General features: G+C 27.0%; 1 protein-coding gene across 2 annotated transcripts in view; it reads left to right on the top strand.

The window, feature by feature from the left end:
- Positions 1-17,275, top strand: part of LOC101236609 (tetratricopeptide repeat protein 13) — a 76,179-nt gene that overhangs the window by 45,553 nt on the left and 13,351 nt on the right. For both annotated transcript variants that reach the window (XM_065800288.1, XM_065800289.1), the window contains 7 exons: positions 322-390; positions 779-883; positions 1,011-1,065; positions 1,775-1,893; positions 1,973-2,010; positions 2,396-2,441; positions 12,813-12,940. In XM_065800288.1, coding sequence (XP_065656360.1) covers positions 322-390; positions 779-883; positions 1,011-1,065; positions 1,775-1,893; positions 1,973-2,010; positions 2,396-2,441; positions 12,813-12,940 — 560 coding nt within the window. The remainder of the gene's footprint in view (positions 1-321; positions 391-778; positions 884-1,010; positions 1,066-1,774; positions 1,894-1,972; positions 2,011-2,395; positions 2,442-12,812; positions 12,941-17,275) is intronic.

Here is a 17,275-nt window from a genome sequence, read left to right as displayed (position 1 = left end):
CGTATGTAAATAAACATAATGCTTTAAAACCGCGTCATAACTGTTAGTTGGAACTGTTAAGCTGCTCAAAGTTTAAAGAAGGAAAAAAAGAGGAGAGACTAAGAAATAAAGGAATTTGATTTTTTTTTTAAATAGTTCATTTTTTTAAAATAGTTCAATATTGCACAGAATTTAAATTTTTATTATGGATCTTTTTAATTAGAGTGTGCTTTTTGCACTTTAGTGTTTTGTATCAATTTACATATTTTTTTTAATTGTGATTTGGTAATTTTATGTTCATTATTTTTGTAACTTTTTATAATTATATTTGGTTTAATTCAGACCTTAGAGACCAAAGGAGATGTCTACTTTCAAAGTGGACAGCTAAAAGAAGCCATTCATTTCTACAAGGTTTTGTTTTTATGTATTATACAATTTTATAATATTATAATTTTTTTGTATTAGTTTTAAGTCCCATAAATAAATTGGAATAAATTTTAATTTTTTTAAAAATAGCATGTAACATTTTATCTTTCAACTAGACTTTTTTTTTTTTGTAAAACTAGATTTTTTTTGTGGTATTGAAAATACTACTATTTTTTGTGGTCTTGAAAATAAAGTATATGAAAGCTGTTGGTTATTAGCCTTTTTAAATTATAGTGTTGTGGTTTAAAGTAGTTTCTTTAACCCTTTTGAAACTTTCTTTTCTTCTGTTGCATTCCTAGCCATGAAAGAAATTTGTGGCGCGTTTTACTCACATTTTATATTATATATAACTTTAAAAATTTTTTAAATTTAGTCTTGCATTCGTTTGGATCCTACCTCCACTGGATGCATGTTTATGAAATCTGTAGCTTTTGCTTCTGTAGGACAATTTTTTAATGCTGTAAAATCAATGACAAAAGTAAGTCGCTTTAGTGTTAATTTAAAATCTTTAAATATTTTAAATTTGTTATGTCTTGTATGTTTTTGCATGTCATTAAATTAACTAATAAATAAAAAGTTAATTATGGTTTTGTAAATTATTTAAGGTTATGCTGTCAGGTGGATGCAACCAAGATTATGGGGAACCATTGTATTTAAGAGGTACTTTATGTTTAATTTTTTTTTTTCTTAAGAAGCTTGATTATCAAATTATAAATTTTAAAATGCATAATTATATTTTATTATATTTGTAAAAAAAATATATATATATATATATATATATATATATATATATGTGTATATGTGTGTGTGTGCGTGTGTGTGTGTGTGTATATATATACATATATATATATATATATATATATATATATATATATATATATATATATATATATATATATATATATATGTATATGCATAAGTAAGTTATACTTAATATATGTTATCAATATCAACATAAAACAGTATAAATGAGTATAAGTGTGTATATATATATATAAATATATATATATATATATATATATATATATATACACATATATATATATATATATATATATATATATATATATATATACATATATATATATATATATATATATATATATATATATATATGTATATATATATATATATATATATAAATATATATATAAATATATATATATGCATAAGTAAGTTATACTTAATATATGTTATCAATATCAACATAAAACAGTATAAATGAATTAACCAAAGTAGAAATATTGATTCCATTTTTCAAGCAGGTGCAGATTTCTCAACTTGCAAACAGTGAGCTTGGAAAAAACATGTATTATTTTTGCTTAAATACTGTAGTAAAAAGAGTCAAGAAAGTTATTTATGTTTATAGATTTCTATCGATACCTAAATAGAAAGCTAGATGAACCATTAAAAAACTATCGCTTTGATGAAGACCTGCCAGAAAGCTATAGAAACTTATGGGCCAAGAAAATTTTTTCAAATTATTTTGTAAGAATTTTTCATAATTACTTAGTTTCTAATTTTATTTTATAATGATTTTTGACACTTTATTTGAAAATTTTTGTAGAACTACACTGAGCAGCCAGGTATTAAACCACATATGATGTATGTTATTTTTTTTTTTATATCTTTTTTTTTTCTTCATGCAAGTTTATTTTAGATTGGATATTAATGTTTACTAGATGTCATACTATTAGGTTGATACATAATCATTGCAGAATTCTTAGCGCCTTAATTATATATAAATATTGAATAATAAATAAATACAGACTTATAATGTTATTAGGCATCAACCTAATAACATATTAAAAGTTAGTCAAGTCACAAAAAATCTTTAGGTCATAAAAATAAATTAACATTAAAAATTTTTGCACAAACTATAAAATTGATTACGCTTAAACTTAAAAAGAATTTTTTTATATAGAAAAGTTTTAAATTTAGTTTTTTTCAGTTTGAAAAATATCTATTTAGTTATAGTTTTTTTTTTAAGTGACGTCGAAGATTTTCACTTTTCTGAACTTTCAAATGATTCAAAGGTAGGGATATTTTTTTCAAATGATACAAAGGTTTACATTTACTACTTCGGTTTTAAGTTTGCACAGTACTATTATCATGGGCATGCTGGCCCCAAAGGCTATGTGGGAATCCCACAAGAGCCTTAAGCCTTTTGTTTTAGGCCTTTTGGAAAAGAAACCTATTTTACTATTTTCTAAAAATCTACAAATTATTTTTTATTCACTTTATTTATCATTTCACAAATTAAACCCGCTAATTAATTGTCTGGTTTAAAGTGTTAAACTTTAGATTTAATATATATATGTTATTTGTATATTAGTATAATAGTATTTATACTAATATACAAATAACATATATATATATATAGTATATTACAATAATATGTATTATACTATATTAGCTAGTATATTAGTATATTTATTGTGCATAATAAAATGCAACCATATTGGAACATTAACTTCAGAACAAAGTAGATATTTGTAAAAAAGTTTATTGTTGCACCGCATACTGAGAACTTATAACATTACTTTAAATGATTGTATTAAATTTAAAAAAAAAATCCAAAATCTCTTGTAAAATTAAGTAGTTTCTTCTATTAAAAAGTTTTTAAATTTAATTATTGTCACTCAACATTAGGTTATTTAATTGCTATGTAATTATGGAACTAAAACAACATCGTAATTTAAACTGTAATCTGATTTTAAAACTTGTTTAACATCAGGGGCCATATTCTCATCTCTCCGTTAAGCTTGATGGAGCTTTTGTCTGAAATTTCATTACAATATTTTGCAGTAAAGAAATGACAAAAATTTATATAAATTCGTTAAAATAAAACTTATACCAAAATGAAACATTTATATTTAAAAAATTATAATTTTAAATAAATTTTTTATTAATGTAATTTAAAAGAAATTTTTGACTAATGCTCCATTAAGCTTAATGGAGAGATGAGAATACGGCCCCTGATTATATATTAATGCATATTTTTTGTAACGAAAGTTAAACACTTAAATTATAGTTTTCTAAAATTTGCTTCTAGACAAAATTATCTCCTTTAATTGAACAGCAACTGCATGGAATGAATTACCAATGGAAGTAGTAAATTCTCATAGCTTAAATCAGTTTAAAAACAAACTTGACAAACACCTACAAAATAACTATAAAACAACTTATTTTTGAAAATGGCTGTTTTAGTGCATAAATCACACTAGCTATATTAATATTCACAGCTTTATTACAAAACAAAAACAAAAGTCTTGAGTAGTATTAGGCAAGTTTTTATTTTACATTCTCACCTAAACATTCAAACTTCATTTAAAATTTATCATTACATTTTTAAGCAATAATGTTGATTAGGGTGAAGCAATTTGACAAGTTTTTGAAGTTAGATTTGGCTGAGTTGCGAACAGTTGTGTTTTAGTAAAAAAATAACCTTTTTTTTTTTTTTTAGATGACTTGATAATTTTAAAAATCTTTAAAAGACAGTTGCGTAACATTACTTCAGGTGTTTTTGGAAACTTTGGCTATAATTTTTTTTTAACCCTCTCATTAAGATTTATTTTAAAAGCAAATTTGGACATCGAAAAATGGGCCAAAGAGACCTAGTTATTTCAAATAAGTTATTTTATCTGTTTGATATTTTTTATAAAAACTTTTTTGTAAAAAAAAACTCTTAAAAAATTCATTCAATTAAGCTGTTTTTACTGCCAAGTTAGGCAAATAAATTGTTAAACCTGTTGTTCGTGCAATGATATTAATGCAAATGGAAACCGTCTAGATCGTACAAAAGTATAAATGGTTTCCATTCGCATATAAAAAATAACGGAAATATAAAAAACAAAGTAAAAATGGCCAATATATCTATTCAAAACATTCCTAAGATAAAAAGTATACAAATTTACTTGAGAAACAAATTATATTTTTCTTGACATAAAATAAAAATGTAAACTTAAAAAAAAAATTAAAAAAATTATTAATAAAAAATACTTATATAAACAATTTAAATTGAAAGATTGTTTCATTATATAGCGTTTAGTAAGTGGTCTGAAGATCAAACTTTGTTTTAGCTTTTTGAATACAATCAACATTCAGAATATTTCTTAAATTCTGCTATGTAGGAACTTTCAAATATCAGTCATAAGAGAAAGAATTTAACCTGAAAATGAAACAAAAATATTAATTGAATACACTTAATACACATTAATTTGTTATATACTCTATTTATTTATATGAAGTAAAAAACTTAAAAATGTGACTAAACAGGTAACAAATAAGAAACTTACTTTGTGAGGTTGTTTTTCTTTTGTGAAAGTCTTAAGATTTATTGTTGCAAGTTTGGATTAAAAACTCTTTTTAAAAAAGCAAGGCTAAAAATAAATGATCACAAGATAAATCTTTGTTTTTATTTGAAAACTGAATCCTTAGCTTTTAGAGAATGATTTATATGTAGTCATTTTCAGTCATGAAACTACCCAATAATCATTTTAAACTAAAGACAATGACGTAAAAGTAAACTAAGTCATCTGTCAAAACAACACTACAATAACATCACAAAATTAACAAATAATATAACATATTAAAGTAAACTCTAAGTTACTCAAACCTTAAAGGGACCAAGAAATTAGCTTGTTAGAATTATTTAATGAGAATGTTAGAGTTATTGGGAGTATAATCCATAAATAATGGCTCAAATGAAATTTTAAAATTAGTTCAAGTTATTAAAGGTTATTAAGTTATCCAGAGTTTATTGTACATATTTTATCTACTAACAGCACACGCATAGAAACACTAACAAAATATAAACCCATACAGCCTTATATAACACATAATAAAAACAGGCATTACCACATCATATGAAACATAAAATACTTGTCAAAAACTATAAATTAAGAACATTTACAAATACAACATTTGTGAAATTTTCATTCATGATATACCTTGTTATGCGTGTTTATCAAATTTAAAAAACAAATTATCAAATGACTGGAATATGCTACATAAAATTATTTGTATGAAAACCAAGACTTTTTGAGATTGGTAGCAACTTTATCAAATATTTTTTTTAACTCTGACTTTTTTTTATTGTCATTGATTATCGTTAATAAAAGAAGGAGCTGCAGCTACATAAAAAAGTTAAAATTACAATAAAAGCAATCAATCAATGCAATAAGTCAACTATAAGTGTATATAATAATTTTTTGTAGTTCCGAGGCTGTAACTCCTTATGTGTTTAAAAGAATTTTGATTGACATAATGATCAACATGGTTTTCTGTCATTAAATCAGTCAAAAATGGTGGATATAGAGAAAAAAGTGCTAATACAACTTTTCCTGAATGGCAGCACAAAAATGTGTTTTATTTAATAACTTCTTCGCACATTTTGATGGCATTTTATCTCAGATCACCTAGACTTATCTTTTTCATTTTGACAATAAATTATCTTAGCTAGCCTAAGCTCATCTCTTTCATTTTGGTGGCGGTTCAATTTATCTCGCCTAGCCGGGTTTTTTTTATTTACTATGAAGTCTAATAATTTCACTTCTCAAATTATAAGACTTAACATCAAAAGGAGTGTTTAAAAGCTCTAAATATAATAAAAGTTGAACTTTTATTTTAAGATTGAACTTTTAGTTTTCTTTCTTAACTTATCTAAAATAAAGTGTAAGCAAATAAAACAGAGCATAATATAATTATGTATTATATTCTACCATTACTCTTCATATTTAAATTTCATGTTTTAAAATAATATAGCAATGTGTAAAGATAACATATTTCTATCAAGAACTTAAACTGAAGTTATAAATAAATTGATATAATCTTTATAACAGAGTAATGTTATATATTTAAGCTATTAATAATTATTGACAAAATATTATTAGTATTTAATCAAAAAAATAATAAAAAATAATTTAAAAAGATTACAAATTTTTACAAATAAGTACTCATGAATAAAGCAAATTGAAATAATTATAAGGCCTGTCTGCTCAGCAAATACTGCTAGCATTGAGTGGTGAAATGTAGTTCTCTGTCAAAAAATCCCTTTCATTACTTTGAAATGCATTTAATGCAAGATTTTCAATAAAAAGTAAATGCAAAACTAATAATAGAAAACCTCTATAAACAATCAATATTTACTTCAAGTGAAGAAACTTGAAAATATTGAAACTTCTTGAACTATTTTAATTCTTTTTTATATATTTAATATTCTAAAGAAAAAAGCTCAATATAAATGCAGAAAAATTAAAATGTATGTATGTATATGTGTGTGTGTGTGTGTGTGTCTATATATATATATATATATATATATATATATATATATATATATATATATATATATATATATATATATATATATATATATATATATATATATATATATATATGTATAAAGCATCGGCATTACCGCACCGTTGGTAAAAATGCGAAAATTTGTGTAATTACTGCAGTAATTTTGCGTAAAAATGCGTAATACGCAAATTTACCGCATTTATCACTTTTTACCACATTTTTCACTTTTTACTGCATTTATCACTTTTTAACGTTTTTATCACTTTTTACCGCTTTTTATCGCAGTTTACCGCTTTTATCACAATTTACCGCTTTTTATCATAATTTACCGCTTTTTTTGCTGTTTATCGAAGAACTAAACAAGGACTTTTAAATTTTTTATTTTAAATTGCTTTTTGTATTTCTATTAGTAAATTTTACATTTACAGGTTAAACAAACAAGTTATTAATAAAAATTTAATCATCAGATATTTCATCATCTGTCTCTAATAAAATATTTGAAATCTGTCTCTAATAAAATATTAAACAAAGAGACACTTTGAGTTTGGTCTTCATCTTGGGTCCCTTCATACCCATCTTGTTGAGCTAGAGTCCTTTGACTCTCTTGAGTATCTAACTATAGCTGTTGTTGCTCTTTGGGTTCAGGGCCAGTTTGAGTATCTGATAGAGTTGGAGAGTCTTTTCAGATGTACCTCTTTTTCTAGTTTCAGTTTGATGTGATTTTCCCTGTTGGTAAGTCTTCTTAGTTGGTGGTGTGACATGTGGTAATTCGTATGGCTCTTCTTTTTTTTCCCAATCGCTGAGGTTAGAAGGAACCCTTGCATAATTTTGACTCACAAAAACTAACATGCTAGTGTTTTCTGGTTTTACGTTATGCCTAAAATCAGTAACCGTCCTACCTCCTACTGAAAACATTTTTTCTGATGAAGCAGAAGTCACAGGTTTAGCCAAGTAACTTTTAGCCAGACCAGCTAGCAAAGGTAACTCATTTTTATTTTGCTTTCACCTTTCCAAAGCATCCACATCCATTTCAGGTAAGGCCATAGTCTGATACTTTCCAAATTCAAGCATCAAAGGTGGCTTGAGCTTTGATTGGCTTGACTGTGAAGTCCCAGGGCGTTACGCTGAAACCTGTCTCCTGTTTTTTAAAAACTCACTCCACTGGATCCATAGTTTCGTCAAGATCTGATGTTTCTCGCGAAGTATGATCATCAACCAATGACTCTTAGAACTGGATTGTGATTGGGTGATTGTCAACCAATTCCTTGACAGCTTCCCTCCTTTCCTCACTGTTTGCAATATTTTGTATATCCTCTATAATATGGGTGCAAAAGTGAACCCATATTATAGTATTTGACTCCAACGCTATTATTAGGTCAACCTTTCTCAAATTCTTCCAAGAAGTTGTATAGGCACTCAGCAACTTGATGGTCACACTCTTTAACGTCATTTACAGTTCTTTTGCAAAGCAAGTGGAGATTTAATATGTCTTTTTGAACTTTATACATAGTCACCTGTTTTTCAGAAGAACAGAATCAGAGCAATCGCTAACATTCACCAGAAATGGTAAAATGTTGTAAATACTATTAAACTCTAACTTATCCTAAATCAAACTTTGAAGATCTGGTTCGTTTAGAGTTTCGAGAGCCACCAGTAAACCAGTCTTCAATCTGAGGATTGACTTGAACATCATAAAGTTAGAATTCCATCTCGTTACTAATGGCTGAATGATCTTGATGTCCTGCCAGTCCAATGAACTCTGGTGGGTCCTTTGAGCAAGTCCTTTACATTTCTTAATTATAGCATTAATTCCTTCTGATTTTTCTACAGCCTTTATTAAGCAAGTGTTGAGCAGATGATCAGCACAGGTTAGATGATCACTGATCTCTTTGCTTTCTGTGATTACTTTCTTCATGTTGGCTGCAGCATCAGTAACACCCACTTTGTAAAGGTCTTCCCTCTGAAGACCAAGAAATTGAGAAATCATGTGGTCTATTCCTTGTGCAAGCAAAACCCCTTTATGTCTCCCAATAAAGTTTTGACAATTTAAAGATAAGTTTTTGAGTTCAAAATCTTTGGTAACATAATGCAATATAAGGGAGACGAAGGGATCACCATTTCTTGCAATCCATCTGTAGTGAAAGCTGCCATTTCACAATGCAGAATGTCTCTCTCAGTTTGCATTTTTACATCACATCTTAGATTGCGATAAATCATTGGCAGCTTGTATTTGGACAAGGTGGTTGAACTTTTTAGATTGATATGTGTACAAAGATAATTTCAGCAGCATTTTGAAGCCAGCAGTTTTAATAACATGAAATGGGAGGTTAGAGAGAACTAGTACAAGGGTTAGGATGGTATTTAGTTCCAACTGTTGTGCACATGTGAAGGTTACTTTATGGTTTCAGTAAAGTCATCCATTTTTGTTTGGTAACTTGATGATGCACCATTTGAGAGGCTATGAAGCCTTTTGTTTTGATTAATTGGACCAAAATATCCTCTTATGGTATTGGACTTATCAGCCTCTGCTTGAGCATTCCGCTTTTCTTGAAGTTTCTTCTCTTTATTTTCATTATCGACTTTTTGCATCTGGTAAAAAGATAGCGGATTGCAGGATCTGAAAGAAAATAGTGAAATTATATATTTTTAAAAGGATGTGAATTACAATGTTTAAGTAGTAGAGTTCATAAAAAGTAAATACAAGACACATTAGTGTGTTTTGAGTAATTCAAAATATATATTTATCAAAAAATGTAGCATTTTACTCAGATATTCTGGGTTTTTGTGCATTTTACCGCATTTAGGCAAAGTTACTGGAGTTTAAAATTACTGATCTCAAAATGTAACTGGATAGCTTATACGGAAAATTTTTTGAAACCATTTTTGGCCTCAAAAGATGGCGGTGGATATAAGGAACGGCTATATGGAAATAAAGAAACTGATGGTAATCAAGTTTTATATCTTAAGCTCAAATATTGATAAGTTTCAAATAAAAATCTATTTTTTTGTTTAGCATAAGATTTTATCATAAAAATAACAGAATATTACATATTTACATAAATATTTTTTTATTTAACAAATTCTCAGTAAAACTAAGTACGAGTTTTAATTTTAGCTTGTTAAATCGTAGTGAAAAAAAAGTATTTGTTAGCTTGTGCAGAAATCTCAAATTTAAAATAATTAGCATATGATGCATAATTTATGTGCCCTTTAGTTCTTAACTACCCAATGCTTGTGCTAGAAGGTTAGTAACACAACTGCATGTTGTGTTATTGAAAATATAAAATTTGTCAAAATTGTAGGTAGACACCACTGCCGCTTACCATGCAGTTATGTTATCAACCTTCTAGTGTACTGCATTGGGTAACTAAGAACTAAAAGGTACATAAGTTATACATAAATATTAATTTAATCGTAAATTGCACTTAAAAAGTATATCAAATATTTTGAACTTTAATACTTAAGTTAATAATTTCTTTAATTGTCTAAATTTTTTTTTTATCATATCATTTCTTTAAACTTTTTAAAAATTTATTTTATTATTGTCTTGTTTTTCTTTCAAAACTCTGTTTATTTTTTTCTTTCATGTTACTGTAAAGTCTTATAAGATGTACATCGTTCACCGCTAAAAGCTTTGATTGTCGCAATCTTGGGAGGCCAATTTTGGCTTTAATTTTTTTCCAAAGAAACAATAGAATACGCTATTCAGTTATATTTTGAGATCAGTGGTTTAAAATATACTTAATTATAGTAAGAGTAAAACACTTACTTTAAGTGAGCTTTAACTCCACTGGTGCTACCTTGAGACATTTTAATCACTTTCTAGCGTTTATTGCACTCAGTAAATCCTGATTTTTTGCCAGAGCCAGAGATATTATCCTTTTCTCTGTCAAGCTTGGTAAAATAACTCCAAACAGACATTTTTTTCAAGATGGTTTGATTTGGTATTGGTTTTGGTATACCAATCAGATCATTAGATCAGAAGTGAGAACTTTGAGACTGTTAGTCTTTCTTGACTTTTGTCAAGCTTGTATAGGAGACTAGTTTAATTTTAGGATGTAATTAATTATTTAACAACTATCTGACTTGATAAAAACAAAGTAATTTTTTACGCTATTTTACCATAATAGTTACCGCTTTTACTAACTTTTATCTCAAATTACCGGAATTACCGATTTTTACCGCTTTTATGTAGTTTTACCGTTTTTACACAATTTTTATATTTCTTTCCATATTTTTTGTGCAACTGTAGCTAACTTTAATTGTATTTTGATTAAAAATTTTATGTAATTTATTAGAGGGCGGGAAATGCTTATCGACCAATTTTAAAAACACTTTTTCCATGTTAGTGGAAACATTTTTGCTATATGGGGGCTTGAACCAAATTACATTTCTAGTTCTATTTCGCTTTTTTGTGTTGTTTTTTTTCAGAGTCAAATTTTAGTTCAAAATTTTCTAAACCACTTTTAAGGGCATCTTCAAATATTTGTTTAGAGGAATTGAATATATTTTCATTAGAGAAGTTTTGGTTGAGCCTGTTATTAATTGAAATCGGGATTTGTTTCAGAATTTGGTGCGGATGATTTGAGTTAATATTAATATACAATAATTCATCGTTTGGTTCTTTGAAAAGCTTATATGAATTTTCAGAGAGGTTAAATGTGACATCAAGAACATTCACAATTTTCAAATTTCTGTTTATTTCAATTAGAAAGTCAATATTTAAAAATATTTTATATCTTTTCTAATTTTATTGAGATGTGTACCAGATTTTTTACGCATTACTATTAAACCATAGTCGTGATAAAGGCCTAAATCTTTTATATTGATTATTTTACTAAATCTAAAATATATAGTCCAACAAATACACAAATTTCTGCTCTGTCATAACTGCCCATTGTTACATCAAAGCAGTCATGTATATTTTTCTTTTTCCAGGTTTCCTTATTAAAATAAAGTAAGGTTTTTTCAAAAAAACATTGAAGAATTATAAAAGGTTACAATAATGCTCTGTTAAGCAAAAAAGAAATCCTAAAAGAAAAAACTTCAGAAAATTGTAATTGTAAACAAAAAAACAATTGTCCAATGAGTGGAAGTTGTTTATCAAAATATGTGGTATATAAATCTGTTGTTTCCTCTAAGAATGTACCTGATAAACAATATATTGGCATAACAGAGGGTGAATGGAAAAAATGTTTTGCCAATCATAAGCAATCTTTTAAAAATAAAAAGTATTCAAAAGACACCATGCTGTCAAATATATATGGGAATTAAAAGGTAAAAATATTGATGATTTTATACTGAATTGGTCCATCCTTAAAACAGCGCCTGCATATAACAATATTTCCAAAAAATGCATACTATGCCTACAAACAAAGTTTGAAATAATTACACATGCAAATCAAGAATGCTTATTAAACAAAAAATCAGAATTTATTTCTAAATGTAGGCACAAAAATAAGTTTCTCCTAAAAAACTATAAAAATAAGTGAGCTTAAATAATATTTACATTAAATCCCCCTTTTTAAAAAATATTTTTTTAAGCATAAGTAATCATTTCTAAAGAATTCTTTTTATAATAGTGTCAGCAAACTCCATTAATGTTTGAAAATTTACAGTAGTTAAGACATTGGCAACTTCCTGTAATTTAATTTTTGGTATAAATTGAAGTTTTATTAATTTGATCATTTATTTCTGATGAGTCTTTATTGATGAAACACAGTGTAAAATAAAAAAAAAATTCCTGTGAAGTGATTTTGTACTAATTTATAATTGCTCTGTTCTTTTAAGAATACTGAGCACTTTATTTTGTAGAATACATTTAAAAGTTGTTAAAATATATATGTATATATATATATATATATATATATATATATATATATATATATATATGTGTATATATATATATATATGTGTATATATATATATATATATGTGTATATATATATATATATATATATATATATATATATATATATATATATATATATATATATATATATATATATAAAAAGAAAGCCTTAAAGGTTTTTTAATTTTTGTTGATTTTAGTATATGTATAAATAATGTAGAATTTATTTATGTAAATAGTAATATTCGTGTAGGTTCTTCTTTGTAAAGCAAATCAGTTAGCTCCATATTTTCAATATCGTGTTGATGGTTTCATGGAAAACAAAAGAAATAACATTGCTATGGCATTAGCAGCTATAGATGTTGGTCAAACTATTAAAAAGTAGGAATAAACTAAATTTTGAATAGTTGTTAATTAATTTTAATTTCTTTTTATTTTGAAAAAATAGAAAATCTATCTACTAAATAAAGTTTTTTTAGTAGATGGAGGTGGGGAGGGGGGATGTGCTTAGTAGGTGAAGGGAATGTGAATAATAAATATTGTGCTAATATAAGTTCATAGAGTAGCATGAAATTTATATATATAATAAAAAACCATATTTTAAATATTCATACTATTCCACTAAATTTGAATCCATTGTAAGTCTAAGTTTTAGTTTTTTTTCAATTTAACATGAAGATGTTTATTATGGTCTGAAGGAAAAAAATGACTCAATTAACCGGAATGAATGTAGAAAGAAACTTTGATTGAGAAAATAAAAAAAGTGATTTTTAATAATCTTCTCTGGATATTTAGTTTTTTAATTATGATTGAGAAGATGGGCTGATTTACCACATCACATTTTTGTTTGTTTATTATCAAAAAAATAATCATCTATTAGGACTCTTTGTGTCCATTGATTTACACAAATAATACAATCCGTTAGTTTTTTTACTGTATTTTGCATTTCATAAATTTTTTTCAGTGACTGTTTCCCACAGCATGATAAACTTTTTTACTAGATTGTGCCCCAAATAAAGTGTGTCAGTGCTTTTGTTAGCCAATTTGATATTTGTTGACAATTTGATTTTTAATGCCTCCTTGTTGCTTGTAGAAGCAAAAATTATTTCCACTGATCAAACTTCAAAAGTATATAAATACACTCACAAAATATTTGAATATATATACAAATATTTTGTGTGTGTGTATATATATATATATATATATATATATATATATATATATATATATATATATATATATATATATATATATATATATATATATATATATATATATATATATATATATATATATATATATATATATATATATATATATGATATTTTGAGGGAATTTTGATGTCCTCTATATCTAGTATCTAGTATATTAAATTGTGTGATAAATTTTGATACCCTCTTTATCTAGTTTATCAAAAAAAACATAAAAAAATGTTTAAATTCACAAAACAGTGTTCTTTGTAAGAGCTTTTTTTTTAAAGAGTTTTTTAACAAAGTTTTTTGTGAAGTAAGTATCGGAACATGGGTTTTTAAAATGACATCATTACATAATTGCCATCATTCTGGTTAAGCCGGTTGTTGTGAAAAGTAAATATGTGTTATATTTCCAAAACTTGCCTAACTTTCTTGTTATAACTATTCATTTCTTTTTTTAAGGTATTGCAACTGATTCAGTTAAAATTTCCTTGAAAAATTTTGAAATATTCAGCTACAGCTGAATTTTTCCCTTTTCCTTGTTGTACACTTGTTTGATGTTGGCAGATGTCGAGACGGTATCTTAAGCCATGTTTCACCAATATAACATTTGCCTAAAGAGCACTCTAATATATAAACACTGGGATATGAATTAATTGGTAGTGTAGGTTTATTTTTTGAACTTAGTAGACTTTAGAGATTTAAACACTGGTGCGTATCCTACTTTTTTAAATACTCTTCTTAACTTAGGACTGATTCCAGAGTTCCAGTTTTAAGACACAAAACTTTTTGGAGATAAGAAATGTTGAAATGTTGCTTTTTTGTGAGACCTTTTTTGCTGTATTTAATCCCAGCCTAATGTATATATATACATTAGGCTGGGGTGAAAACAATTTTTATTGTGAATATTTACAAGGAAAACTGTATTATTGTGCCTTTATATAAGGGAAATTAATTTGTGTAAAATAAAACTAAAAAATGATAATGCAACTGCCCCATTTTTTGAATCTCGTTTGTTTATTTTTTATCTTTTTAAATATCTTTTTTTTTATGGAGTATGGAGAATCCTGGTTTATTTAATTATTTTTAAATTATATAAGTTTATTTCATCATTATTAAAAATATAATAAATGATTATTGTGTTATCATTAATAATGATTGTCTTATTGTTTTTCAATACATATATTGTTCAAGCGGGAATGATACATATAAGAACATAATTTAGCAATGTCTCATTTATATGATATTTCTTTTTTTAGTGAAAATAAGTTAATAAAAATGAATTCAAATCCAACAAAAACCAATGTTTCAAATCAAATTTCAACATCAGGCATTAAAATTCGAAGAGAAAGCAGCCACTATATCTTTGGTCTTCCTGCTTTTTTACCAAAGAATGAGCTGCCTACTATCAATCAAATTGTCAGATATTTTGTATAGCTAAAAAAAAAGCCGAATGCTAAGAATGCAGCTATTATTAATAAAATCACAAATAATATATTGCAATTATGGAACATGTCATCCATTCCTACCGTTCGTCCTAAAACAGTTAGATATCGGCTAACTGTCATGATAAATAAACGGGCTAGTTTAAGCCGATCAAAATCAAGTACACTACAATTAAAAAAGTTTGCTGCAACTTTTCCATTGTTATTTGACATTTGTTCTTGTATGTGCCAACTCTATGTTGAGGATTTTTCTTTAGATATAACTGCAGATTGTAGATGTATGAGAGAAAAGAAAGTTCCACAAAGGGAGTTGAAATTTCTATATGACCAAAGAACTATATGTAAAATGTACATTCGTGGAGTAGACGTTAAAATTACCAGAGAAGTTAGAGAATTGAATAAAAGAAAGCTTGCTTTAAATAATAGAGAAATTGCTGAAAAACATAGAAAGGCTGATATAACAAAAGCAGGCAGTTTAAACGAATACGCTAAATCATTGTGTGATCATGAAACAGAAATTGATGATCAATACAACAGCAATTTCAGAGATGATGCAAGTGTGAAAACGTTGAATGAGACAATCGAATCAGATTCAGACAGTTCAAGTTCAGGAACTAGTGATCAAATGAGGGTATCTTTAGCAAATCTAGCAGGAGAGGCTGACAGATATGGGGTTTCAAATCGTGCGGCGGCCTCTCTTGCCACAGCTGTGCTGGTTGATTTTGGTATTGTTACTAACACAGACCAAAGTAAAGTTATTGATAAAAATAAATTAAGAAGAGAGAGGATAAAAACAAGAAAATAGTTTCAAGATAATAATAATACATGCACTAATAAGGTTACTTCTATATTTTGATGGTAGAAATGATGACACATTAACTAGGGAGAAAGAAACAGATAAATGGTATGTGGGTACTAAAAAGGAAGAGCATTATGTTTTGGTTGCAGAACCTGGAAATAAGTATCTATCACATGTTTCACCAAAATCTAGTAAAAGCAAAGACACTGCAGACTGTATATTGTCAGAAATTAACAAAATGGATTAATCTTCTGATATACGAGTTGTTGGTTGTGATAGTACTAATATAAACACAGGATTTAAAGGAGGAGTAAAACAAAAATTGGAGAAAGCATTAGGACACCCATCTGCACACAAATGAACTCCCATTAAGACATTTGTTTACACAGCTTGATGACATCCAGCAGAAGTTCTTTTACAGGATCAATTGGTAAAGCCATTCAGAAATATGAAAAATTGCCAGTTGTAAAGTTTCAACCTATTATAGATGGAAACGGATTACCTATATTATCAAAATAAGCAATCATTGATCTCAGTAAAGATCAGCAGTATATGTACAATATTATTCTTGTCATAAGAGAAGGAATAGTAACCAAAAAGCTTGCCAGGAAAAAACCTGGACCTATAAATCACAGTAGATGGTTAACTCTTGCTAATCGAGTTTGCAGACTTAACATATCCATAATTAATCCGGATGAAAATCTAAAGTTAATAACTCAGTTCATCGTCCTTCACTATGGACCAAGTTGGTTTGCTATTAAGTTTGAACCCCTCTGCTCCAATGGACCCAAGCATGTTTTTCTGGCCTTACAGTTATTAAAACATTTACCTCCATTGGTTGTCAATATTGTTAAACTTTACATAAAACGGAATGCCTACTTTGCTCATCCTGAAAACCTTCTTTTATCAATGATGACTGACCTTGACAAAAACAAGCGCGTTAAAGCTACAAATATTGTTCTCAAATTAAGAAACGATTTCTCAAAGGCAGACCTTAAAATTAGACAATTTCAAGTACCAGAAATCAATCTAAATGCCTTAACCCTCACAACCAAACAGATTCAATCAATTGTTGATGTACTTCTTGCAATTAATGTTTATCCAAACCACACACAAAGTGTTGAACGCTGTGTTAAACTTGTAACCGATGCTGCTAAATCAGTATATGGATCAGAAGCAAGAGATGGGTTTATACGGCAAGTATTAAGTTGGGAACAATGATTCCTTCGTTTGATACAAAGAAACATTTTGTAATTAATTAAGTAAAAAACAAAGTCAT

This window comes from Hydra vulgaris, chromosome 06 (genome assembly GCF_038396675.1).
Source record: "Hydra vulgaris chromosome 06, alternate assembly HydraT2T_AEP".
In the NCBI taxonomy this organism is placed as follows: domain Eukaryota; kingdom Metazoa; phylum Cnidaria; class Hydrozoa; order Anthoathecata; family Hydridae; genus Hydra; species Hydra vulgaris.
The sequence above is the reverse complement of the archived record's forward strand: the minus strand, read 5'-3'. Positions and strand labels throughout refer to the sequence as shown.